Raw genomic sequence first — 25,000 nt, 5'->3', positions numbered from 1 at the left:
TTCAGAGTGGGGATACAGCATATCGAGTGACTTGGGGTCTGTGATGTGATGTGACAGGAACTGAGGAACTGAGGAACTGAGTGTGCCGAGCTGGGTCAAGGGTCATCTACATTTCTACTATCTTAACATTGAAAAGTGGGCAAAAAAGCGGATTAGTGGGGGGCGTGACTTTACAAGCGAATCGAGATCTTGGCGTAAATTACATCTTATGGAGCAGAAGCGGAAACGGCCAGTACACTCTGTCATTTAAGTGACCTGACCTTGTAATGTGGGGTGATGCATCAGGTTAAGCAAGCCGAGAGCCCACGTAGCAATCTCTCTCTCTCTCTCTCTCTTCAACTCATCTCACGCATCGTCGTCGTCACCAAAGACCGCGTCACCCTCGTCATCGGTCATCGGGCTACACGTCTAGATCACCCTCATCCTCCATCACACTCCATCACAAAACATAGCATCGCACCTCACATCGTCTGATCCTTCATCTCCTCCCCTCCCCCTTCCCCACACATACACGCAAACCACCTTCCTTCTCATCTTCAACCCATCACACGTTCCCAACCACTGTGCATCTCAAACATCGCAACTTGCCACTTGACTCTTACTCTTATACTTGCATACCTCACTGCCACTGCACGCTCGAGCCTCTTCTCCTCCTATTCTCCTCCTTGCCCTACCCTATCCACCTCGGACACGACATACGGACCGTGCGCCGCGCCACCGCCTGATCTCTCCCTGACGCATCGGATCACCTCCATTGTTGTGAAACCTCGACATGGGCCTCAACTCGCCCCTCCCATGTACGCTTTGCACCTCTTACTCTTCTGCTCTTGCTAATGGAAGCATCTCTGCGCGACGAATGCCGGAAGGCAGCAAAGATCAGTACGTTTGGCTCGCTATCTAGGTTCTAGATTGGCTCAGCTAACACGACAGTCCGCAGCTTTGTCGATACCCACAATAATGGCCTGGACAAGGTACGTAGTTCCCTCCTTTTGCCCCTTCCTCTCATCTGCCGGCCCTCTCCGGTGCTCTTGCTGCCGACCCTCCACCTTTGTATCGCTAACACCCCAGGTCATCCCCCGCTACGTTCTTGAACGGGCGGCCGGCTTTGCGATCTTCACTGTCGCAAAGGCTGGCTTCCTCTTCTCCGCCCGCGCCGGAAGCGGACTCGTGATTGCACGGACCGAGGATGGCTGTAAGTTCAACCGACGGGGCGGCCAGACAAGAGCGAGCTAACCTCAGCGTGGAGTCCACCTACTGCCATTGGCGTCGCCGGCGTTGGGTTCGGCGGACAGGCAGGTGCTGAGTGAGTGCGATCGCGTATTTCAGTGCACCAAGGACATTTATCGGCCAACATGCTGCTATTCCTGGATTTACGATCAGGAGCACTGACAGCCAGAGTTACCGACTTCCTGATTGTGCTCAACTCCCGGGCGGCCGTCGCCACTTTTATGGCCGCCGGGAGCCTAACACTCGGAGGCAACCTTTCTCTCGCCGTTGGCCCTCTTGGACGTAACGCCGAGGGCTCTGGCTCCCTCAACACCAAGGGCCAACTGGCCGCCATGTACTCTTACTCGAAGACCAAGGGGCTGTTCGGCGGCGTCTCGGTGGAAGGCACTGTCATTGCTGAGCGCCAAGACGCGAACCGCCTCGCGTACGGGGCCAGCACGACCGCTAAGCAGATCTTAACAGGTGCATTCGATCCGCCAGACTGGGCTTACGTGCTCATCGACGAGTTGAACCGCTCCACGGGTCTGCCTGGTGGGCAGACTTGGGTCAACGATGCGCCCGAGGATGCTGGCGCAATGGGCTGGAGTTCGCCATTCGGTGGACGCACCGGTGCTGGTTACGCATTTGGCGAGGGCGTCGGCGCGGGCGGTACGACCTCGAACAGAAAGCGGTCCAGCTCTCTTTTCTCGATCGGTGGCAATGGCAAGAAGCGTGACGATGCAGATGCAGCCGCCAACGCCATGTTCTACAGCTCGTCCGCCGCGCCGTCGCCCAATCACACGGGATCGAGCCGCGGACGCAGCACGCCGCTGGACGAGCGCCCGCCGCCCACGCGGCCGTGGGAAGAACGCCGCGCAGCCTCGCTCATCCCGTTCAGCAAGAGCATGAACTTCCCCAGCCTCGTCAAGGACAAGGATAGAAAGATGGGGCCGTCGAGCGAGTCCTACAACTCCAACAACGAGCCCGACTTGGCCGGTCGCGACTCTGCCCGCTCATCGCGCCGGAACAGCATCATGCGGCCGTACAGCGCCAAGCCGACGCCGTCACCGTTTGCGTCCGAGCTCGATGGCTCGCGCACCGGCACGCCTCGCAATGGAACACCACGCAGCTCGCCCCCGCCGCCGGCTTTTGGCCGGCGCTCGCCTGTCAGCAGTTCGGAACGCAGCTCATCGGACCGCGATAATGACCTGCTTGGTTCGGACGAATGGGGCTCACGCAGCTCGAAATACAACCAGAGCCAGAGTCAGAGCCAGAGCAGCAAGATTAGCCAGTCGGGCGAGCGCGACCTCATGGGATCTTGGGACGCCGATTCACACGGCCTGACCACCCACTTTTCCAAGCTGAGCACCTCCAACAACGAGTATGGCAACGGCAACGGCATTCCTGGATTCGGTAGCAAGGGTCTGTCACCGAAACGGACACCGAATCGGACACCAAACCGGTCACGCGGCAACTCGCGCGCGTCTCAGACCCCTTTCGACCCCATCGACGAGGTGCGTGTGCACGAGACGACGAGCACGTTCGCAACCCGCGACTGGTCGCTCCCTGCCAATATTGTGCCGTCGCGCGAGAAGAAGCAGCTCTGGCGTGAGCGCAAGGAGCGCCCATTCTCCTCGAGCTACGCAACACCCTCTGGATGGGACTGGAAGGACGAGGAGGAGCGTGACCGCCAGTCCGATCACGAAGTTGACCTCACGCACGACGACCACCGCCCGTTTGACGACTACATGCCCACGACGCGTGCCCCAGCGCCCAAGCCCAACCTGGCCCTCAAAGCGGGCCTGGACGCGGCGGATGGGTACGCCCGCGCGGTCGCGCTGCACGACTTTGCCGCCAGCGCTGACGGCGACCTGGCCTTGCGCAAGGGCCAGGTTGTCATTGTGCTCGATGGGGATGGGGACGCTGGCGAGTGGTGGAAGGGCCGGAGCACGAGCGGAGCGACCGGCCTCTTCCCCGCCAACTATGTCGAGGTACTCCACATCCCGCGCGACCTGCAGGGCGGCATTACCCGCAGCATGCTGCGCCGCCGTGTCCTTGCTTTCGACCTATGATGTTTGGCCCTGCTTCTGTCCCAACATATCCCATAGCATTGTCTGTATAGTGTCACATGTATACCTAGCCTATAGAGAGAGGGGGTTCTGACATGGACACTGCACAGAAATTCTCAACGTCGTATGTCGGCTACTACGCATACCGCAAGCCTTCACGCTCTCATTTGCTCACTTGAGCACACACATCTCGCTGATGACGCCATGCTCGGCAGATCTGCAGAGAGCTCCACTGCGCCACATCTCGGACGTTCCTGTCTTTTAAGTTCCACAGTGGCGCTAAAGGTAACAATTACTTGAACCCAACCTGGATCAGTCTGGTACTTGAGACCACTCGCAAATCGCGGAAGGTATAATGTGCATACAGCAGCTGCCCAGCGCAGCGGATATCCAGTGACAATGCAAGCAACAAGCGATGGGTAGAGCACGTGGCGATAGATGCGAGAATAGGCGAGATTAGGCGGCCTCGGAGGCGCGCTTCTTCTTCTTCTTCTTCTCACCGTCTCCGTCGGCGGCTTCGGACGCGCGGCGCTTCTTCTTCTCCTCCTTGGCCGCCTTCTTGGCCGCTTTCCTTGCCTTGCGCTCCTCCTTTGTCTCGCCGGGCACGACGGTCTCGTCGGGGTCGACGTCCATCGTCTCGTCGGCCGCCTCACTCTTTCGCTTCTTCTTGTCCTTCTTGTCCTCCTTGGTCTCGGGCTCGGTCGCAAGCAGGCCATTGGGCTTGACGTCGTCCGTGGCAGCGTTGTATGACCCAGACGTGCCGGTCAACTCAAACTTGGGCTGCTGGCGGCCAGAGCCCGAGGTGGCGGTGCGGACCGACGCAATACCGGCGCGGTGCTCGAGGGCACGCAGACGCGACTCGAGCTTGACGCGGTTCTCAATGCCGAGCTGGGCGGCCTGCACATCCATCTTGGTGTCGGCGTCGGAGAGGGCGTCGACACGGATAGAGAGCGACGCCTTGGTGGCGGTCATGCGCGCCATCTTGCCCTTGAGCTTCTGGGGTGCCTGGCCGACCAGCGAGGCGTGGTAGATGATGCCGTACTTGGGCGTGTCGTGCTTGGTCTTGAGGGCACGGAAGAGGGCCTTCTCCGCCCCGAGGATCTGGACAGTCGAGGCAGGGAACTTGGCGAGGTTCATAAGCGAACCGGCGTGACTGATGAGGCGTGCACCGACGAGCTCGCCGACAAGCGCAGTGAGGTTAGGCGCAATCGCCTGCATGCGGTTGCGGAGGTACTCGCTCAGCTGGGTGCGGTACTCGGTGATGCTGATGACCTGGTCGCAAAGCGAGTCGATGTGGGCCATGTCCGTGTCCGAAATCTCGGTACCCATCGACAGCTCGGCAGCCTGCTTGACGCTAGCCTCAAGCTCCTCGGGGAGGATCATAGAGAAGTCGGTGGTGGCAGCGTTGGTGCGGAAGCCCATGGCCTTGATGATGCGGGCGTAGGCGAGGTTGTCGGTGATGATCTTGCCCATCTCGGGGAAGTGCCAGCCGAACCACTCCTTGACACGCATCGAGTAGATGTTGATCTCCTTGTCAAGGTCGTCAAGGAGCGCAATGGCCTGGATGACCATGGTGTCGACCTTGTCAGTGGAGAACTTGAGCTTGAAGCGCGAGAGCGAGTGGCCGAGACCGAGAGCCATAGTGTTCAAGTCCTTCTGGTCGATGCCGCCGAGCAGCGACGAGAGCTGCTGACGGATACCACGGTACAGGTCCTGGGTGGTCGAGTCGGAGAGGACGGGGATCTTGAGGCTCTTGGTGATGGTCGCGGCTGGCATTAGCACAGTTTCAATTTCAACGGCTGTTGACGCCGGTGACATACCAAGCTTGGGCTCCGAGACGATGAGCATCTCCTCGACCTTCTTCTTCTTCTTCTTCTTGTCATCGCCGCCAGCAGCTGCATCCGAGATAAACTTCTCGAGGGTCTCAGTCAGGCGCCCATCCTGGATCGCAGCCAGGTCCTCGACTGCCGCAGCGGTCGAAGTGAAGCGCTGGAGAGCCTGCAGCTTGAGGGCCTTGCCGGCCTTCTCGGGAGTCTCAAACTCCTTCCACAAGTCCTTGTTGTCGAGCTTGTAGTCGTTGCCGAGCTTGAACACGGCGAAGCCAATGGGGGTCTCAGTGAGGACGAGCATGGTGTGTGATCTCCCGTCGGGGGATAGGCGAGGAATAGGGGAGAAGAGGAGAGTCGGGCTGACGAAGGGCGTCTCTTGTCGTTAACAGATGCGCCGAGCTTGTTTTGGGATTGTCGAACGGGGTGGATGGGACGTCGACGACAATAGCGGAGTGGAAGGTAACCTCTGCGGGGGTGAGTGCGAGTTGGTGGTGACCTCTCAGGACGAAATTGTGCAGCTGTGTCCTATCAATCGTTAAAATTATCTCCACGTCATAAATATAATGACGTGGATTGGAACTAATTCCTGTCGTCATTTCATCTTGATAAGCATGGAATACTCCCGCTGCTCGCGTTCGACGCGTCTGAGTTCGCAATGTTGGACGCGCCAAACAACAACCACCACGGACCCATCATGGACGACAGCGACACCATGTCCAGCCCACCACGAGGCCGATCGCTCGGCTTAGGGGTAGAGGAGGAAGACCGCCATGAGATCTTCATGCCGGCGGTCCAGAACCTCGTCAACGCGCTCGGTGGCTACGAGCGAGTGGCCACTCCAGACGGTGGATGGGAATTGATATACCGCCCCGGCGACTCGGTGCTGGCCGTCATAAAGGATCTCAAGAAACTGTGGCGTAAGGACGACGCAGACGACGACCGTACCGTCGCGCGGTGCATGTACCAGGCGAACCTGATGAAAGAGCTCATCGGGCTCGTTGGCGAGGTGTACAACCGCGGAGAGTGGGGGAGGAAGGTCGCGCTCATGGCATGTGAGCTAACGGGGCAGAACCAGCTGACACCAGGCGACCTCATTGCGGCACTCACTTGGCCGATCGACGTGGCCGCCGAGCTCAAGGAGCTGCAGGACGAGGGACCTGTTGTGACGGACTACGCGAGTCTCCTGCGAGCCCAGGTCGAGTACAAGTCGCAGATCCTGCAGAGCGACACGCTGCGCTGTGTGCTCAGCCTCATGCTCCCCTGCTTTGGGAGAGAGCGGCGCGACGAACGAGACGACCGTATCATCTCGCTGTGCCTCCACATCGTCCGGAACTTGCTAACTATCCGGGACGTTCGCGCTCCGGACACCGCAACTGGCGAGGCGGAGGAGTTGTCACATCTCCAGGTGAGTTCAGCTAGATTGATGTCAACTGACCGCAGTCTGACCTCATTGTCCAGCTGGACAAGTTGGAATACCTCGACCTGTTTCTGACTATGGCTGCGGACTCGGACCGCTCAGTCGGCTTCAATTCGTACAACATGCTGCTCCTCGACATCCTCCACCTCATGTACCGATGTATCCGGCCAGAGGAGCTGAGCAAGGACCAGGCCACCGCGTCGGCGCAGGACCTTGCCAAGCTCCTTGCTGATGAGGAGCGACAAAAGAGGTTGTCCAGCATGGCCAAGTCGACGCGGCACTCACGCTTTGGAACGACGCTCCAAGTGCGATTGGTGAGCTGTCGAACATTGAATCAGCTAACGACAGCCGGAACAGAGAATCATCCTTCACAACCAGGCGGCCATGACCGCTGACCCGGCGCTGATGCTGGATCTCGTGAAGAAAGGCAAGGCACCCATCAAGAAGCGCATCCAGGATGAACTGATCCTCAACACCCCCCTAACAACGGACGCCATTCACGTGCTGCAAGGCTTCACCAAGCAGCTTCTCGAGTACTTCAACAGTGAGTTCCGAGCAGTTGACGTGACCTGACGGCAGCCTTCTTCCGCTCCATCCTCAAGGACATCCGCATGGAGCGCAAAAAGGTGCGACCAACAGACAACATCCGCACACTGTTCGTCTCGTCGACTTTGGTTGAGTACCTCCTAATCCTTCGCCGTAAGAAGCAAACACAATTGGAGGAGTCTGCCCGGCGGCGGGAACGGGACTCCGTAGCAAAGAGGAGTTCGGAGCAGAAGGCTCAGGAGCGGAAGGAGGTCAAGGAAAAGGTGGATGAGGAATTGCCACTCGGATGGGCAATTGAGCTGGTTGATCTCGACTCGCTCCGGTGGGTCTCGGCGCGCATGAGGACAGCCTTCGACGAAGTTGCGTGGACTGAACTAGAGGCCTCAATTGACTGCTTCACCCAGGTTGTAAGCCCAAACGCGGGGGCATAGCTCACATCAGCTGCTCGTTCTGGAGGCCATGTCCTCGTCAACAAACCAGGAGGATGTTGACGCGGGCAACCTTCTGCAGAACCAATTGTACTACAACGCCGAGATTCTCGAGGCATCGATCCAGGTCGTGTCCAATTTCAAACAGCAGTCGTACAGGTGAGCCCACCCATAGCCACTGGCGCTCATTTCAGCTACCTCGACTCCGTGATCACGTTCGCATACACGCTCTTCAAAATGCTCGAGAAGTACTCCAAGTCGCAAGCGTACATGTTCGTGCGCAAGCGCAAGCCGACCAGCAAGAAGCTCCCTCCGCCGAGTTCCAACAGGGGAGAGGAGGCCCCGATCCCTGAAGAATACCGCAACGAGGAGGAGGAAGACTATGAGGAGGAGCGCGAAAGGCCCCAGTTTGCAGAGCACAAGTTTACATTCGAAGCCTTTGAGAGGGTAAGCTAACACTGAGCGTGGAACTGACAGCAGCAACTCGCTAATGAGCCTGTGACGCACACACTGTTATCCTATCTTGGAAGGTACAGGACATTCGAGGATGCGACGCCGTTCAAGCGTGTCGTGAGTCTCATGCACCGCCAGGTGGTCAAGGCACAGGCCGAGGGGCTGTACTTCAGCGTGTCGACGCTCAACCTCTTCCGTCACATCCTTGATGACAAGCCCCGGCTGCCTGCTGGCGACGGCACGCGCGACCTGTACCGCCTCATCGAGTTTCTGCTGCGCAAGTTCTTTAAGCGGCTTGAAGCAGACCCTTTTGTCATGGTCGAGATTTTCCTCCCCAAGTCACTTGGGCGGTGGAAGAGCCTGTCGTCGTATGTTGTGGAGGACAAGGTCCACGATTCCGAGCGTGCCCGTGTGCGCGAGCAGGTGGGTTACTAGTCGTCTGTCGCTAACCCTACAAGATGGGGCCGCCAGAGCTCGAGTTCATCAAGAAGAACAACCTGTCGTGGAGCGAACAGATGGCTGTGGCGATCAGGATGTTGCTTGATGCGGACCACGAGGATTGGGTGCGGTGGATCATCTCGGTAGGTCTGCGCTTGGGCATCGCTGACTGCTCAGACACTCGAGATCGCGCTGGCGTCTCGTCTCCAAATCGTCTTCAACGTCGACGGCGACCAGGCCCGCGCGTCGTACGACAGCGACGACGACGATGTTGTGCACCACCTTGCTGGACCGAGTATAGAAGCTCAGGAGAAGTTTGAACGACATGGTAAGTTGCAGACACCTTACGCGCGAGCTAACTGCAGACCTCGATGCCAACACGGATGAGCGGCGGAAGGCGGTTACGCAGGACCAGCACATGCGGCTCATGCTCAAGCTCGTGTCATTCGAGCAGACGGAAGAGACTCACAATGAAGACCGAACGTGGTTCATCCCCCAGACTGTCATGCCCGATTCCCTCCAGGCGTCTATGGGCGCCCTGAACCAATACCTCCTCAACCCGCCAATGCTGGACAAGGACCCAAAGACGCTGGTGCGCCCCGTACGCCAGCGCCGCGCAAAGTCGCCAGAATACGACTCGGAAGGGGAGATGGTCATGCCACCTCCGCGCAAGCGGCAGCACAAGGACGAGCTGCAGGTATACAAGTCTGCGGCGTACATCATGGACTCGGACGATGAGGTAGACGACGAGGCATTCTTCACACGCGAAGCCGAGCTCCGTGCGGAGATGAGCTCTCTCGCCCAGGCGGCCGGGCATGTTATGCGGAAGACGGGCACGAAGCGGAAGCGCAAGAACAAGGGAGTCGAACCCTTGTCTCTGGCGGAAATGGACGTGAACATGTTGAACGACGACGCTGACGACGAACCGCGCGGGCGCAGCCGTAGCGTCGTACTAAGTGACAGCGACGGCGAGTCACCAGTGAAGCGAGTACGCGCAAGCGTCTCCCCGATGTCGACGACGAGTGACGCGCCCGTCACACAGACGCGGCGGCGGCTGGCGGTAGTAGACTCTGAAGATGACGAGTAGAATCAATGTTGTAATGAAATACATACAATTCTAGAGGCATGGCGTGTATAGATCTAGATACGCTCAGCGCCAAACCGTCCAAACAGCATCTCGCCGACACCTAGGCCGACGATGACACTGATAATCCACCAAAGCTGGAACGTCATGATGACGAGCATGAGCGCAAAGTGGATGACCATGAGGAGCATGTAAAGCAGGCCGCGGGGCACGTCTGTCCCGAACCGGAACGGACGCGACCAGCGTCCAGCGCGCTCGGGGTCGAGGCTGGAGCGCACGGCGGCAGGGAGGTACGCCAGCGGGTCCTTCTCTGGAGGAGCGTCTGTAGGGTAATCGGGCACGCAGTTACCAGTCCCGCGGCACGGCGTTGCCGAGGACGATCCGCACTCTCCTCCGCATCCACAATCGCAAGCGCCTGGCGCGAGCTCTTCCTTTACATCACCACAACACCCGCCGGCAACGGAAAGCGGTGCCGCCTCGCGCTTCCTCACCCCAATCGGATCGAGGGCGAGGACGGCCTCAAGGGCTGAGCTAGAGCTAGAACTAGATGACGAGTTGGGGTTGAGGTTGGGAAGATCTCCCTTTGTAACGGGGAGGAAGAATCCCACTCGTCCCCTATTCCATGCGGCTGAGCACGCGCGCCAAAGCGCGTGGATGTATCGGTCGAGAATGGCCATGAGGAAGAGACCAATACACACGCCCACCGTCGCGCCAGCGGTCGAGGGCTGCCAACTCGCAAACCACAGCACTGATATCAGAAACTAAAGGAGAAGGAGACTCACAGTCACCGCCAATCGTGCCGTGCACGTACATCTTCATGCCGGGCATGGCCATGTCCGACATGTCGTGCGACATGGGGGTCGTGGATGGCGTGCTTGCGCTGTGGTCGACGCCGTTATGCCGAGGGAAGAACATCTTATGATCTGGTGTAAGCGACGAGTGGATTGAGCTCAGCTCACGTTGGACCTGTCGGGAAGGGGGAAGGGGGAAGGGGGAAGGAGAAGAGGAGAGGAGGATGTTGACGCGCGAGGACGCGTAGAGGACGGTGAGGAGGAGGACCGACTAAGTGAGAATGAAGTGGATGTACCAGGTAAAGCAAGGTTACGTTGCTGTCTGTCCCGTCTGTTGCACGGATGATGGCTACAAGGAGAATTATTGTGCCTGGATAAACTATGGTGCCATTCTTAATAGCCTGAAACTACTTGTTCATACCTTGAGCCAATCAGCGTTATGCCTCCTTTGAAGGAATGTTGTGCCGGATTTCAATGAGGCAATTAGAGCGGATTCCGGTTGAAATTGCCGCCATTCCGGGAATCAACAGGGAAATTCACCAGCTTGGCCGCACTGTTATCATTATCAGTCGAGTGCAAAGCACGTCACCTTGAGCTCTGGCTGACGTGACAATCAGCCATGAGCCATCAGCCATAAACCATGAGCCATGAGTGAAATGTACATGTCCGATGCAGGGTATCTATGAGTTATGCCGAGCGACGTGCAGTTCCCGCGCCTTCTTCGACGCCGGCGCGTCTCCCGTCTCCTCTGACCCGCGCTTGGTTCCCTTGCGCGGCTTGTCCTCTCCCCTCTGATTCTTCTCCCGCCTCCCCTTCTTCTGCTTCTGCGATTCCAGAGCAGCGCGTGCCGCCTCCTCAGCCTCGTCGACTGTCACTACGTCCTCCTCCCCCTCGGCGTACAGCAAGTTGAAGGCCTCGGTGAAGTGGCTGATCTTCCACGCGTCCGCCACCCGGAGCGACATGTTGTCGAAACTGATCGCCACCGTCGGACCGTCGGTAGCTTTCACCTCCCCACCTTCCAAAACAGGCTCGGCGGCCGGCAGTGGCGGAATCTTGGGATAGCGCTGCGAAAAGTGGTTCAGGATGACGTAACGCGCGCCCATGAGTCGGCCAGCGTCAATCGCCTGTCCGAAAGTGCTGTGGCCCTTCAACTCGGCATCCTCTGCCTCATCGTCGCCGAGTGTCGCCTCATGGATCAGCACCGTTGCACCATGCCCCGCCTCGACCAGGGACGCGGATGGCTTCGTGTCCCCAGAATACACGACCTTCCACCCATCCACACCAGTGAGGACCATACCCCATGCCGAACCGCGGTGGGCAACAGCCGGTGTCCGGATCTCCGAGAGCCTCAGGTCCTCGAGTAGAGCGCAGGCGTTTTCCGTCGCAGTAGCGACTGTCTCGGGATGGAAGCGGAAGACATTCTTGAATGGCCACTTGGTCTTCCCCGCCGCCACGTCTGCCTCCATCCCTCTCTCCGTCACCAACTGCTCTGGGTGACGGGGAACAGAGGACCAGTCGACCAGTTCAGACTCCATGGCTTCCGAGTCGTTAGCCACACACCCCGCCTTGAGACGATTGGTAGAGATGTAGACCACGTTCTCCAATGCTTCGCGTGGTACACCTGCCTGCCACCACGCCGTCTCCTTGAGCTGCAGCGCAATGGGGAACGGCGCGATCAGGTAGAGCTTGGAGTGAACGCCGTTCTAGCTGTCAGCTGCCTGAAGACGGCCCAAGCTTACCTCAAAGCGGTCCTGGAGGATCTGCGCGAGGCCGAGATGGTGGTCTGCGTGCATGTGGCTGATAAAGATGAGGCGTAGGTCCTCGTACATCTGCTTGAGGCCGCTGCCAAAGCGGCGGCGCAGCTGGCCGAGCGAGCCCTCGCCCGTGTCGAAGATGACGCCGCCGGTTCCGGGGATATCGACGTGAGTGCAGGACACTGGTGTGAGTCAAGAAGAACAAGCTATCTCACCGTTGCGGTAGATCGAAGGGATGGCACTCCCAGTTCCGAGCGTAGTGACGACGATGTTGTCCCCTGGTCGCGGGGACAGGCAGGCGCGTCGTTCCGCGTCGGCCGCAACGGCCACGCGTGCAGCGTCCACGGCTGCGGCATACTCAGGGTGCTCGGTCCGCAGTCCGACAAGCGCCGCGGCCACGCCGGCCTCGTCGACCGGGAATAGGACGTCCTTTAAGTGGTCCTCAACCATAGAGATGGGCTTGTGAGGGTACATCTGGACGATGTGGTTAGGGACAAGGCGGTTTGCGTTCGGCGGCATCCGCGGGGCTGGCCGACCAGTCGCAAAGTCAGGAATGGGGAAGATGGTGGGGTCAAGCATGTTGAGACGGAGCGCGTTCCATGCACTGTTCCGGAAGTAGATCTCGCGCGTACCGTCCTCGTCGGCGTACAGATGCTGGGTGGACGGTCCGAAGCTAGCAAGCCACGCCTGGAACCGCTCATCTTCCCACACGGCGCGCGGAGTGTGATGCACGACAGTCTCGACTTGCACTCTCGGCTCGCCGTCAATGGCACGGTATTCGTCGAACGCGTTCGATGCGAGCAGGCGCCCGAGATTCTCTTCAGAGCAGTTGACGACAATAAGCGTACCACCCGGCCCACCGCCACCCATACACTGTTCCGGCCGCACGATACGTTTGCCTCCCGGTACCGACGGGTCGTTGACCTCGATGCTCTCGCCGCGCGTGAGATTGCCGCGCATTGGCCCGTTTGGTACGCCGAGCGCCTTTGCCTTTGCCGCGTCAAACTTGCCGCGCACATCTGGCGTGCGCACAATGTAGCACACGTCTGTCGCGACATCGGCGTCGCTGGGCAATGGTAGTGGATAGCGGTCGTCGGCAGAGGTGGGACGCCACATGCCGGGAAAGTCGAACTCATCCCGGATGGATTGGTCGGAACCGGGGCCGCTGAACATGTCATTGACGATCGCCGTTGTCCACCGGTCCAGTGCCGCCTGGGAGAGCTCAGTCGGTCGCAGTGGGTACCCCTGGTTTTGCGTAACAGCCTCTGGTGGGCGAAGCGCCACAGCATACACGGTGATGCGGGGGGAGGAGAAAACGACCTCAGAGGAGGCGTTGCGCGACACGGCCTTGACGTGGACCGCCTGCGAGTTGCGAACAACTGACGCGCGAAGGGTCGCGATGTGGCTCCCGATATCCGGCGGGCCGACGATAGACAATTGTTTGATGCCGGCGTCGGAGAGCGTCATCAACGCGCCTGCCGTTAGCTACGAAGCAGATCTGGAAGCCCACCAGCAAGTCCGCCGCGGCCGCTTCTCCCGCTCGCGATGAAGATGGCCTGTAGCCTGCGCAAAGACATTCGCTTCTGCACGAGAGCGCGCTGCATCGCCTCGCCTGCCCCAAAGACGAACCGCGCATCGTCAAATGACACAAACAGGCTCAGTTCAGTGTCGGGTCCTGGTACGCTGAGTGCGCGCACCGTCCACGCGGGGTTGCCAGCCATCCTGCGCGCGAGAACGTCCTGGTATTCCAAGCTGCCTCGCCGAGAGGGTCCGGAGACGTGTCCTTTTGGCCAGAACTTGACTTTCGCCTCGGAAGCGGTTGAGGCTGCTCCAGCGGTGGAGGCTGCTCGGAAAGCGGAGGCAACCGGGATTCGCTGAAGACACCGGGACGCGCCCGATAGCAGTGGATATATGCGGTTTATCGTGGCGGCGGCCGCTTCCAGCGCTGGATGAACAGTGTCTGCGTGCTATAGAAGGGGTAAGAGGATAGGATGGCAGATGGCAGATGGCAGATGGCAGATGGCAGATAGGTGGCGGCTCGCTTGACTGACACAATAACTACTGTCGAAATATCAAGTTAGTCACGTGATGGTGGTGGCTTCAAGGAAGGTTGCAGGTTGCTCCCGCTCCCGCTCCTCTCCTGGTGCGACTTTTTAAGCGGTAGACTGGCTTCTTTTGCTTTCATCGCCTCTCCTTATAGGTAAGTTTTCAAGCTTTGAGCTCACTTGAGTAGCAATGTCAGCTGACAATACAGAGTCGCTTGAGTGTCGCATTCCCACGACTATCAGGTGCTCGGAGAGGCGCAGAGCGAGGTCAGCTCCCCTCCCTACCCGGTCGGGGGTACGAGCAGCAGTCTTCCAGGTTCGGTCCATTCCCGGTTGAAGTCAACTGGGAGCAGAAGGGTGCTCGTCACATTCGTCAAGGCTTTTGTTGTAGCGCATGTTGTAGTCGCGTAGCAGAGTGGCAGAGTGGATGAAAGATGTGCAGCAGTATGTGCAGCAGTGGTGGTTCAACTGTGTCGATAGTTTGGAGTCTCGTCGGCTCTGCTCCATAGAGGTGCCTGAACAACAATAGCGCTACAAAATCTGATTAGCCTGCGATTCTAATCCTCCACGTGGTTTGTTTGGACGCGTCCGTCGATGACAGTTGGGTGGCCATTACGTCGTTACATCCCTCGCACAGATCGCATTGCAACATCCATCACCATGGCGTCTCTCCGGCGGCCGTCCCAGTTCTTCGGTACCAAGTCCGACTTTAGTGTGCCGCGGCCGCGCGCGCCGCGTGTCGACGACCAGGGGCGCAAGCGGGATGTGCGCCAGAGCAAGGTCGAGGAGAAGATGAAGACGCGGCGCACCAGCCGGTACGTTCCGGCGCCGCCAAGCTGACCGCAGGTACGCAGGGCCGGACTTTAGCATGGGCGGGGGCGGAGATGACTATCTCGCCTCTGATCCGTACCAGTTCACGCTGGATGTGGCGCCGCCCATCATGGAGGCGGACGAATATGCCGAGGAGCCCGAGAGCTTGGGGCCCGTTCGCCCTCGGCCGACCACGACGTATCAGCGCCCTTCCCCCGCAGTCGTCAACCTGCAACTGGAAGACGATGATGACGAGGAGGTCACGGAACGCAACGAGGTGCAGGATGAGCAGATACGGCCCCGCGCACAGGAGGAGTGGGACTTTAGCGAGCTGGGCAAAGACGAGTTCGAACTCCAGACCTGTGAGTCGCGTGCGGGCGTCGCTGACAGAAGACTTGCGCCAGGTCTTGGCTGGCGCTGACGATGCCGAGAAGAAGCGCTTGGTGGCTGCACTGCAGCGCAGAAAGGAGGAGACTTCCAAGGACCTACGCCAGACTGTCATCAAGAAGTGCGTTGAGGTGGAAGCTCAGCTGACATCAGCTACGCGGAGTTCGTCAACGTGTCAAAGGAGATGATGACGCTGGAGAACGACATGATCGAGCTCAAGGAGCTTCTCATGGAGTGGAAGACAGTGCCGCAGCTCATGGGCATGGACGACTCGCTGGCGCCGACGCTGAACAAGGACGGAACTGGTGAGCTTACAACGCTTGAATCCGAGCTGACATCAGTTGAGCGGCACAGGTCTAGACGCAACTCACCGCGCGACTTGAACCAGATGTACCGCGCGCAGCTGACCACCTTGTGGTCTTCGGTCGAGGGTTCCCAGAGGTTCATCCCGCAGGCGCCGGGCCGCCGCCTGGTGACTGAGACGCACGGCTTCGTAGAGCTCAACCCTGCGACATACAAGGCGAAGCAGAACGTCAGCCTATTCCTGCTCAACGATCTTCTTCTTGTAGCCGGGCGCAGACGAGTCAAGGCGAGTGGAGTAGCCAACGGGAGCAACGAGCCGGACCAGGGTCGCATGGTGGCGGACCGGTGCTGGGTGCTGGCCGACTTGCAGATCACGGACGTCAAGGACACGGGTGACTTGACGAACGCGCTCAAGGTCAAGCGGGGGAAGGACATTTTTGTGTTCCGCTGCGCCAAGGCCTCGGAGAAGAAGGCGCTGCTGGCAGCGCTTCGACAGGTGTCGCAGGACCTGCTGGACAGGAGAAGGAAGGAGAGCGAGGCAGAGCAGGAACGGCGGCGGTCGATGTGGCACGGTGACGCCGTCAACGCGCGCATGACACGCATGTCGCTCTTCGTGGGCGGGGACCAGATGGGAAATGGACGTCCACTCTCGACGATCGGCACCTCCCTCGCCGACTCGAAGGACCTGCTGTGGATCGACGAGTTTGCCGATGACCTCACGATGGCGATCGCGACCCAGGACTGGGACGAGAGCGTCAAGCTTGTAGAACGCGGGCAGGGTTTGATGCGCACTGTGTCAAACAACGCCGAGGCCTCTGAGATGTTGCAGTACCGCCTCGACACGCTGCGACCGACGGTGATCCGGAAGATTGCACAGGACCTGAGTTCGCCCGATATCCGCAAGACGAGTGCGGCGCGCCTCATCGCCCTTCTCACGCGCCTGGACCGCGCCGAGCTTGGACGGGACACCTTCCTGAAGGCGCGGCACGATCTGATGGTGCGCCTCGTGCGCTCGATCAAGCACGAGGGCGACATTAGCCTATACATCAATGAGCTGGCTGCTGTGTGCTTTACGGTTCTGCGCCACACCAGCGACTGGTACATCAACGCATTCCAGGACAACCGCATGGCGTCGGGCTTTGTCAGCTGGGCCAAGGAGCAGATCGAGTACTTTGGCGACGTCTTCCGGCGGCAGGTGTACGCGCCCGCGATCGACAAACGCACCGTCGAGGAGTGTTTGCGGGTGACAGCAGGCGCGAACCGCAAGCTTTTACGCGACGTTGGACTCGACTTCACCTTCCTCATCGAGGCGCGAACCGCACCCCCTGACGCGCCTGCCACAAACCGTCAAACGGCCCACGGCTTCCGGCCCGAGATGGCACAATTTGTACCATCCATCCCGAGCCTCCCGAGCCCCGCCGGCTCGGCTTCTCCCATCCCCATACCCAGCCCCGACCCTGGGCTACGTGGTCCTACAGCTCCGCTCGCCGTCCCCCGTCGTCCGAGCCGCGATGCGACTCTGGCTCTGACGCCTCCTAGCGGCATGCACTCGGCGAGCAGCACGAGTATAACCTCGGCCAGCTCGGGCGGTCGCAGCGCCGGTAATGTCCCTCGTCCCCCGCCGCGTAGTGAGCGGCGCTCACGCCCACCTCCCCCTCGTCCCGAGTAGTCCTGTTGTATTACATGCATCATAACTCGCAGGCTTGGTATTGGAGGCATTCTTATCGGGTTGGACTTTGGACTTGGCTACTAGTAGGGTCGGAGCGGGAATTTGGTTCCGTCAGGTCCGTCGTGCCGTCAGAACCGGCTGTGCATGTGTCGAGCCATCATCACCTCCACCCCACCCACCACACCACTTCCAAGCTGAGAGCCAACCTACGTAACTCAGCCTCCCCTCGATCTTTCACGAGTTTCTCACTCACCACCACAAGAACAACAATACGATGGCCAAGAGTGAGTCCCCGAGTCGTTAAGCGTTGGGCGCGACGCGCTGTGGTGTGTGTGCACTCCGCGCGCCCTGTGCCAGACGACGTCAGCAACTCGCTCACCTTCCCTCGCACGATCACACATTCACACCAGTCCCGAGGAGCTTCCGTCTCCTCGAGGAGCTCGAGAAGGGCGAGAAGGGGCTTGGCGACGGCTCCTGCAGCTACGGTCTCAAGGTGAGTTAGAGTCTGGACGGTCTGGTTGGTCGTGTGGTTGTCCACGTGTGCGTTCGGGATGGCAAGGGGATGCTCTTCTCAGGTCGAGTCTGGCTCGTCGCGCGGTGTGCACTGCCGAGTGGTAACGGTGCGCAAGTTGTCCTTTGAGTTCCGGCTGCTGTTACTCGGTGCTGGCGTGACGGGCGATTGGGGATACTGGGCCCGACGACGCACTCACCTTCCTTCCTTCTTTACCCTCTCTAGGACTTTCCTCTCCTGGCGACCGTCGCTCACCCCAGGACGGCGAGGACCTTTCGATGAAGGAGTGGAACGGCACGATCCTCGGCCCGCCTCACTCGGCCTACGAGAACCGCATCTTCAGCCTCAGCATCTACTGCGGCGACAAGTACCCTGGTGCGTGGGCTTTGGTTGCTTGGCTAATTCCAAGACCTCCCACCCGTCGTCAAGTTTGAGAGCCGGATCAACCTCCCATGCGTTGACCAGCATGGCCTCGTGCGTGGGAGCAAAGGACGCACTGACCCCAGGTGGACCTCGCGCGCGTGCGCTCGCTCCAGCAGTGGCGCCGTGACTACAGCCTCGAGAATGTGCTTGTCGAGCTTCGCCGGTGAGTGTCTGAGTGACCCTGTGAAGGGCCGTCCTGGCCGTCCTTGGAAGACTAGCGTCCGTGAGCCGAGGCGAGTGCGACGAAGGCCTCCAAGGCATCCGCGCGGCAAGGAAGGCGGGAAGGAAGGAGACGTCCGTGGCCTCGTCAAGGAAGGGTGAAAGCCGAAAGAAACCCGGACCCACTGGCCGGCTGACACACAGTGAGATGGCGTCGCCGTCGAACCGCAAGACGCATCAGCCACCCGAGGGCTCCGAGTTTCCCCCGCTTGACATTGCTGCCGTTGCCCGCCAGCGCGGGGTTTAGAGCAGCGTAGATTGGACTGGGTTGGATTTGGAGAGCAAAACATGCAGACAGAGACTTACACCCTACATGAGTGCTGCCTCTGACATTCTGGAATGGGCGATACGTGCGGAATGACGCAATGCAGGCCAACACCGCGCCCAGGCCCCGCCACCTCCATTACCCCCCCACTGGGCGACAGCGTCGACATGGGTGCCGTGGGTGCCGAACACTGCGCAGCTCACCGAGCCCAGTGCGCGCTAATGTGCCGGATAATCGGGCGCGAGGACGCGGGAGCAGCCGGGGCTGGGGCCGCGGGGGAAGCGCGAGGAGATCTGGGGCATTGGGGCATCCAGCGTTGCCCCAGATCACGCGCTTGACGAATTGGGGGGGGGGGGAAGATCGAGGAGCGAAGTGAGCACCGCCGGCCGAGTGGGAGCGAGCAGGTACGGCGGCTCAACGTGGCTATGATTGTGTAATCGCCGAGTCTGCTGGCCACTGCCAGCTGCCCGCTGGAAGGCTGAATCGCTGAAACGCTTAGCTGACCTTCCCACGCTGGCCAGTGACGCAGAGGTTGTTGAATACTGTCCAGCTGAGACATTGCGCCACCGCCACAGGTAAGCCACGCGACAACAGCCTTTAGAACATTTGGGTGTCCAAAAACTCAAAAGGCCAAAATGCCCAAAAGGCCTCAGTACTTGCAGGAATTGCAGGACTGTGACTGAAAATCAAGGAATTCAAGGATCAAGGATGAAATTGCTTACGCACAGACCCCCTTGTTGCCATCTTTAGCGCATAGCGCATAGACTAACAAGTTGGTTGTTCTCACCCTTTTTACCAACAACAGGTACGATACAGGACGGATTTCAAGAATGGGTTGGGTTCTCAGGACGCCATGGTCAGTGTGTCAAGTACTAAGTGACACGGATACAGATCTGGGCCTAGACCGCTTGGTTCACCATTCAACCTCTGACCCTCGTCTGGAGGTGGCTGATTGTTGGTAAAGAGGAGGAGAAGGTTGGTATGGAGGAAAAGAGGGGGGGTACTGACATGGGCTGTCGCCTGCACACACACAAACTGACACACATAGTAAAAGAAGGTCTTTGGGGTATCATTCCCCCCGCGAATGCCTCCTCTACGCACGTTGCCAAGTCGACAGACGTGCAACAGACGTGACACTGCTATTGAATCACTTTTGTTGTGAGGTTTAAAACAAGTAAGCGATCCTCAATTGATGGCTTTTTAGCATCTCATCCCAACTGAACCCAACTCGTCCCTTGGCCACCCCCTTTTACATTCCGTTAATCCTTAGAGCTTAGTAGTTTTGACAACAAGACGTTTTAACACCTTGTTAAAAGTGATCAAAGCTCAACACGACTCGCTTTGACACTTTTGACCTCTCACACACACATACACACAAACACACCTACCTCCTCATTCTATCACTTGAAAGGGTATCAACATCTATTACCCTTTAGTTGTATCCTAAAACTATCCTACAACCTTCCTCCCCCCCCTCTTCTCCCTGCAATCTACCCCCCTTTGTATATCCACATCAGCAATCAAATACCACGCTCTCGCGCCTGGTCATGGGCTCGTCGCCCTTCAAACAGTAACACTCAAGACCTCTCAATCATCGATACATACTCTCACACCCCAAACTAACACCTCTCCCACTCTCCCTCACTCCAAATGACTACAATGTCAACCTCGCCAGCGCCAAAGTCGCGCCGCCCTTCAATCACAGCCCTCTTTGCAAACTCGTTCTCATCTGCCTCGTCGGCCTCGCCATCACACACCCCCAGCACCACGCCACCATGTGATGTCTCGCCACTCTCCATCTCTCCCCTGAACCCGGCCTCACCACCCTCGCGCAAGATGCATCGCTCTTACTCTCAGTCCCACGTACGCACAGCTTCATACTTGATGAGCAGCCCTGCCAATCTCCCGACCCTCGGACAGGGCGCAACCGTCGTCCGCACACCATCCGACGCGACCATGTTCATGGCTCAGCCTGGAGCGCAGGCTCCGTGGCCCATGGCCCGTCAAGCCAGCCTTCGCGCACGACCCCGCCGCCCGTCGGAGGGTGGTCCGCTCCCCGGGGGGTTTGCTCCACCCATCACAAGTGACCCGGCCCCAGTCCTTCCACCCCTACAAGTCACGTCGCTAAGCAGCGACCTCCGTGACACCTTTACGGTAACGGAACACGTCCAGTGCAACGGCCGCCAGCCTATCGGGTCGCTGACCCGTTCCCCATCCGCCCCGCACCAGTCGCGCGCTGCCGTCGACACTTCGACTGGCTACACCCCCGGCCGCAGAGCCACCCACCGACCCTCAAACGGAGGTTTGCATGCCTCTGCGTCACTCTCTCGTATTCCAGGCCGCGGTCCGAGTCCCAACCACATTACCACTCCCACGGCGATGCTCCTCGAGCGCTCCAGCTCTGCGAGATCGACCAAGGCCACTGCGTCATGCCCATCGCCTCGCACCTCTCCCATGGCCGCCGAGTCTCGCCCCTGCCCCACGCTCTGCCGTGAACCGTCGTGCACGCGCCTCAACACGTCAACCCACATCCACCACCACCGCCCCTCCAATGCCTCCGAGGACACACTGACCACGCCCCGCGCGCGCACCATCACGCCGCCGTCTCCGGGTTTGATGACGCCGCCCGCCGAGTCGCCGCCGCCCATCCTTGTCTCCCACTCCGTCCGCCAGACCAACGAGGCCGGCTCAGTCGTGCTGGTCACGCTGCGCTTTGGTTTTAGCCTCGATGCCGAGCCCAATACCCACTCGGTGACGATCACCCTTGACACGCTGCGGCCTGCGGGTGGCCGTCTCCTCGAGTTCCTCGACAAGGTCCTTCATCCCACTCCCTCGCAGTCGCCGCCGGTGCATCTCATCAGCCGTGACAGCGGCATCGGAGAGAGCGGTACGGGCACGCCGCTCGTCACTGACAGCTCGCCCGAGCCCAGTCTTGAGATGACGGACGGCAGCAGTGCCGAAGACAGCGACTTTGAGTACGACAACATGCGCCTTCACCCGAATCTCATGTGAGTTTGCCACCTTGTTTTCTGAACCATCCTTTGGCTGACTCACAGGGACGAATGCGTCGTCGCTCAGACTCTTGCTGCTGTACCCAAGATGCCCGCTGATGCCCCCCCACGCCCAGCAAGGCGGCAGTACCCTCCCACCTCGTACCCGTATCCTGCTCTCCCTCCTCTTGCCGACCTCCCCGCCGCTCTCGCACAAGCCAAGGCCGCGGTCGAGGCCAATGCCGCTGCGGAGAAACATCTCACCGGCCGCCGCCGCGCATCCACGTGCCCTAGTTTGACCATGGGTGTCGTGCAAGAGGTCACGATCCTTCTCCAGCGCGAAGCGGGGGCGTGGCACGCCATTGCGAGCCGCCTCTGCTCGGGGTCGTGGCCCAGTCTTGATGGCCGTCGCCGCCGCGTTGAAACCGAGTGCAAGTGGGCGGGTATGGATAATCTCGTTGCAGAGCTTCGCGCCCCGGCGGCTGGCCTCCGCCCAGCGACGTCTGGCCGCTCCTACATCTAAGTTGTAGACTAAAACACAGGACACTGTGACCTTGTAGCTAGTTGTGATGCACCATGTTCACGAACGGGCGTGGGTGCTGGAGATTTGTGCTCGGGCGCGTCTCTGTCAGTCATGGACACGACACGAGACGAGGCGGGCAGGGAAAGGTCGCGACGTAGCCATGTCGCGGACTGGACTCTCCGACATGACTTGCTCTGATCGGTTCAACGAGCGCCCACGGCCCCGATCCTCCGCCATCCAGAGACCGCCGAATCAAACCAGCCCGCTCCGCTGACCTGCCCCTCGCTCTCGAGACTGATCCTACCATCCTACCATCCTCGGACCAGATTTCTGATCTCCGTCGCCAAGTCCAGACCCAGAACAAGTGGCGTCCTTGCTGCGTTCCTCGGCACCTCCTTTAGAATGGCACGACGTGTCCGTGGATCCGTGAGCAGAGGGTGGACACGGGCGCCACACTTTGCGTCACATGACATGGACGAACAAGCGCAGGCACAACCGTCTTGGCGAGGTACGAACAAGCGCAGGCACAACCGTCTTGGCGTCGGCACGAACAAGCATATAGGGGTATTGGGCTCACATATCATGGCTAGCTCTCGACGCCATATCCGCCCGAGACCCCTTGCGCCCCCGAGGAACGAGGCGGTGTGCAGCGCCCACGGATGTGCCACAAACTTGTCATTGTTCGTTTGTTTGGCTGGGTTTGTCACCTGGTGCGAGGTGCGAGGTGCGGGGTGCGAGGTGGAGGCGTGACACGGTGAGGTGATTTGTAATGCCATCTTGGACTGTATCCTGTTAGGCTGGTTAGGCTGGTTAGGCTGGTTAGGCTGGTGACGAGTTGAGGCGCGGGCGCACTAGTCATGCGGAACGGCGCGGTGTTACTCGCCACATGTCCACAACCATGTCCAGACCACCAGACCACCAGACCACCAGACCACCGGGATTGTTCGAGGCGCCACAGAGTCGAGCACAGGATATGAGTCGTGTTCCGAGGCGAGTGTGCCGAGGTCCCGAGGTTCCGAGGTTCCGAGGTTGCAGCACTCACCCGCAAGCGGTACGAGACCTGTGCGAGACCTGGCGGTGTGGCGTGGCCTTGGAACATTGGAACAATGGCCGACAGCGTCAGCGTCCAGAGCGAAAGGGAATGCGATGACGAGGTGCCGCACTTTGGGATTGTATTCGGCTCCGAGGCCCCGGAAGTGACTGGCGGTGCGAATGGCTTGGATGCAAAGTGTCCTCTTAGAGAGCCAGAAGGAACAGGCGGTCTGTGGCATTTCAGTTACCACAGTCCGTCAGCCTGGCTTGGAATCGTATAGAGAACGTGACAGCCAAGTCTTGGCAGTCAGTGAGCTGCCAAGGTCGAATTCAGTGAGTCAGAACGCCAAGAACAAGTAGAATAGTAGGGTGGGGGAAGAAGCAAAAAGCAAAAATCAAAAACAAAAGATATATCTATCGCGAGGTAGTCTCGATCTACCGACCTCAAGGTATCACCGGACGAGTCCGTATGAGCCTTGCGCTCTTCCACTAAGCTATCGCGATGTTGACTTGTTGGGAAAGCTGTTTTGGGATCCCTTTTATGCCCGATATTGGCAATGCCACGTGGCAGTTCCCTCTCGTCAACCTCCCCTGTCGCACTGCAACACCTTTGAGGTTGTGAGCAAGGTGACAAGATGAAGTCAAGGGGATGCGATATATGTGTGGAGAGACGCAGTATGAGACGTGAGCTTGTTGGGGTTTATCGTTGGCATTCGAATAGCGTCACTGGATAAATGCAACTATGACGGGACAGCCGGAACGTGTGTGAAGAGATCGCATCGTAGCGTCAAGTGGGTCCGGTAGCACCAGATAGAAATGTCAGCCACAATGTTGGTCGAGGCAGATAGGGAGAGGTGCAGCTTACGAGCCAGACAAGATGAGACATCAAGGGAACGTGTGTGGCACGTGTGAGATGGCCAAGATTGCCAGCAACGTCCAGAATACGATGTAGCTGTCCAGTGCAATTGGAATTGCAGCGTTTCGGCACGTGTGCTCAGCGTTGCAACGTTTTCTGCATCTTGCACTAGCTCAGTCCATCCTCGAGCTACAGGTTGTGAGACGATGGGATGTAGCGGCATGAGCGTGGGCCAACTAGAAGCGAGCAAGTGGTGTTTTTAGATATCAGTGGTGTAGCATTCCACACCCACGCCATAATCGTGAGCGGAATGCTGCGCCATTCATCTCATCTGGACCCGATAACCGGCTATGATTGACCGATTTTATAACGCGCCCTATGGCTCACTCTAGATCCCACGTAGTGAGCACCCCGGAACTGCCCGCTCCCACGTCGTGAGATCACGCCCACGCACGTCACTTGTCACGTAACATCAACCTCACCCTTCTCACCCTCGACTCGAGTGTGAGACAAAGCGAGCTGCGAGATGACACGGTCTAGACTTAGACTGAGCATCGCTGGATCCAGGATCCACGATCGCGGTTCCCAGGCTACAACGCAGGCTGGTGGCGAGATAGTCCGACTCTCTCTGCCCGACTTGGCAGCCTCGCCTATCAGGCCTATCAGCAACGTTGGCATCGACAGTGACTAACCGTATACTCGTCGTGGGATTTTAGTGATTCCGTCCGATTTGGCACGTGGTATCTTGAGGGTTCAACTGGTGTCGGGGATTGTATGGGGTTAAGTAATTAGGGACATTCAAGGATCCTGCCAAATTCAAGGTGGAGGTCGGTTGCTTTTCTTTGGGGCTGGACCATGTGTTGAGTGGCACAATGTGTACAAGCTGTACAAGCTGTACAAGCTCCAGTTCTAGGAGGATGCCACTGTATGCTCATGAAATGTTTGATTGTGG

At 59.0% G+C, this 25,000-nt stretch overlaps 8 protein-coding genes across 8 annotated transcripts; 5 read left to right on the top strand and 3 right to left on the bottom strand.

Annotated features, from left to right (window-relative positions):
• Positions 1-772: 772 nt before the first annotated feature.
• Positions 773-3,278, top strand: CcaverHIS019_0503080 (uncharacterized protein; the record flags this gene model as incomplete). Its single annotated transcript, XM_060601452.1, has 6 exons — positions 773-797; positions 841-879; positions 931-971; positions 1,069-1,192; positions 1,240-1,303; positions 1,397-3,278. 6 exons carry the CDS (start codon positions 773-775, stop codon positions 3,276-3,278), a joined length of 2,175 nt encoding a protein of 724 aa, XP_060457945.1.
• A 453-nt stretch (positions 3,279-3,731) lies between these two features.
• On the bottom strand, positions 3,732-5,405 carry NOP58 (uncharacterized protein; the record flags this gene model as incomplete). Its single annotated transcript, XM_060601451.1, has 2 exons — positions 3,732-5,044; positions 5,096-5,405. 2 exons carry the CDS (start codon positions 5,403-5,405, stop codon positions 3,732-3,734), a joined length of 1,623 nt encoding a protein of 540 aa, XP_060457944.1.
• Positions 5,406-5,759: 354 nt separating this feature from the next.
• On the top strand, positions 5,760-9,473 carry TOF1 (uncharacterized protein; the record flags this gene model as incomplete). Its single annotated transcript, XM_060601450.1, has 11 exons — positions 5,760-6,156; positions 6,190-6,509; positions 6,545-6,835; positions 6,870-7,065; positions 7,101-7,474; positions 7,509-7,654; positions 7,690-7,942; positions 7,976-8,371; positions 8,407-8,529; positions 8,564-8,714; positions 8,752-9,473. The coding sequence occupies 11 exons, from the start codon at positions 5,760-5,762 to the stop codon at positions 9,471-9,473; spliced, it is 3,369 nt and encodes a 1,122-aa protein (XP_060457943.1).
• Positions 9,474-9,526: 53 nt separating this feature from the next.
• CcaverHIS019_0503050 (uncharacterized protein) lies at positions 9,527-10,385 on the bottom strand (the record flags this gene model as incomplete). The annotated part of the gene is made up of 2 exons (XM_060601449.1): positions 9,527-10,218; positions 10,259-10,385. 2 exons carry the CDS (start codon positions 10,383-10,385, stop codon positions 9,527-9,529), a joined length of 819 nt encoding a protein of 272 aa, XP_060457942.1.
• A 556-nt stretch (positions 10,386-10,941) lies between these two features.
• CcaverHIS019_0503040 (uncharacterized protein) lies at positions 10,942-13,736 on the bottom strand (the record flags this gene model as incomplete). The annotated part of the gene is made up of 4 exons (XM_060601448.1): positions 10,942-11,964; positions 12,001-12,197; positions 12,231-13,490; positions 13,526-13,736. The coding sequence occupies 4 exons, from the start codon at positions 13,734-13,736 to the stop codon at positions 10,942-10,944; spliced, it is 2,691 nt and encodes an 896-aa protein (XP_060457941.1).
• Positions 13,737-14,720: 984 nt separating this feature from the next.
• Positions 14,721-17,229, top strand: EXO84 (uncharacterized protein; the record flags this gene model as incomplete). Its single annotated transcript, XM_060601447.1, has 5 exons — positions 14,721-14,875; positions 14,907-15,232; positions 15,264-15,378; positions 15,411-15,562; positions 15,599-17,229. The coding sequence occupies 5 exons, from the start codon at positions 14,721-14,723 to the stop codon at positions 17,227-17,229; spliced, it is 2,379 nt and encodes a 792-aa protein (XP_060457940.1).
• A 274-nt stretch (positions 17,230-17,503) lies between these two features.
• MMS2 (uncharacterized protein) lies at positions 17,504-18,629 on the top strand (the record flags this gene model as incomplete). The annotated part of the gene is made up of 6 exons (XM_060601446.1): positions 17,504-17,513; positions 17,640-17,722; positions 18,001-18,115; positions 18,150-18,214; positions 18,247-18,326; positions 18,527-18,629. The coding sequence occupies 6 exons, from the start codon at positions 17,504-17,506 to the stop codon at positions 18,627-18,629; spliced, it is 456 nt and encodes a 151-aa protein (XP_060457939.1).
• Positions 18,630-20,306: 1,677 nt separating this feature from the next.
• Positions 20,307-22,160, top strand: CcaverHIS019_0503010 (uncharacterized protein; the record flags this gene model as incomplete). Its single annotated transcript, XM_060601445.1, has 2 exons — positions 20,307-21,655; positions 21,704-22,160. The coding sequence occupies 2 exons, from the start codon at positions 20,307-20,309 to the stop codon at positions 22,158-22,160; spliced, it is 1,806 nt and encodes a 601-aa protein (XP_060457938.1).
• Between the last annotated feature and the right edge of the window lie 2,840 nt (positions 22,161-25,000).

Source organism: Cutaneotrichosporon cavernicola, assembly GCF_030864355.1.
Source record: "Cutaneotrichosporon cavernicola HIS019 DNA, chromosome: 5".
Taxonomy (NCBI): domain Eukaryota; kingdom Fungi; phylum Basidiomycota; class Tremellomycetes; order Trichosporonales; family Trichosporonaceae; genus Cutaneotrichosporon; species Cutaneotrichosporon cavernicola.
This window is presented reverse-complemented; position numbering and strand designations above follow the sequence as displayed.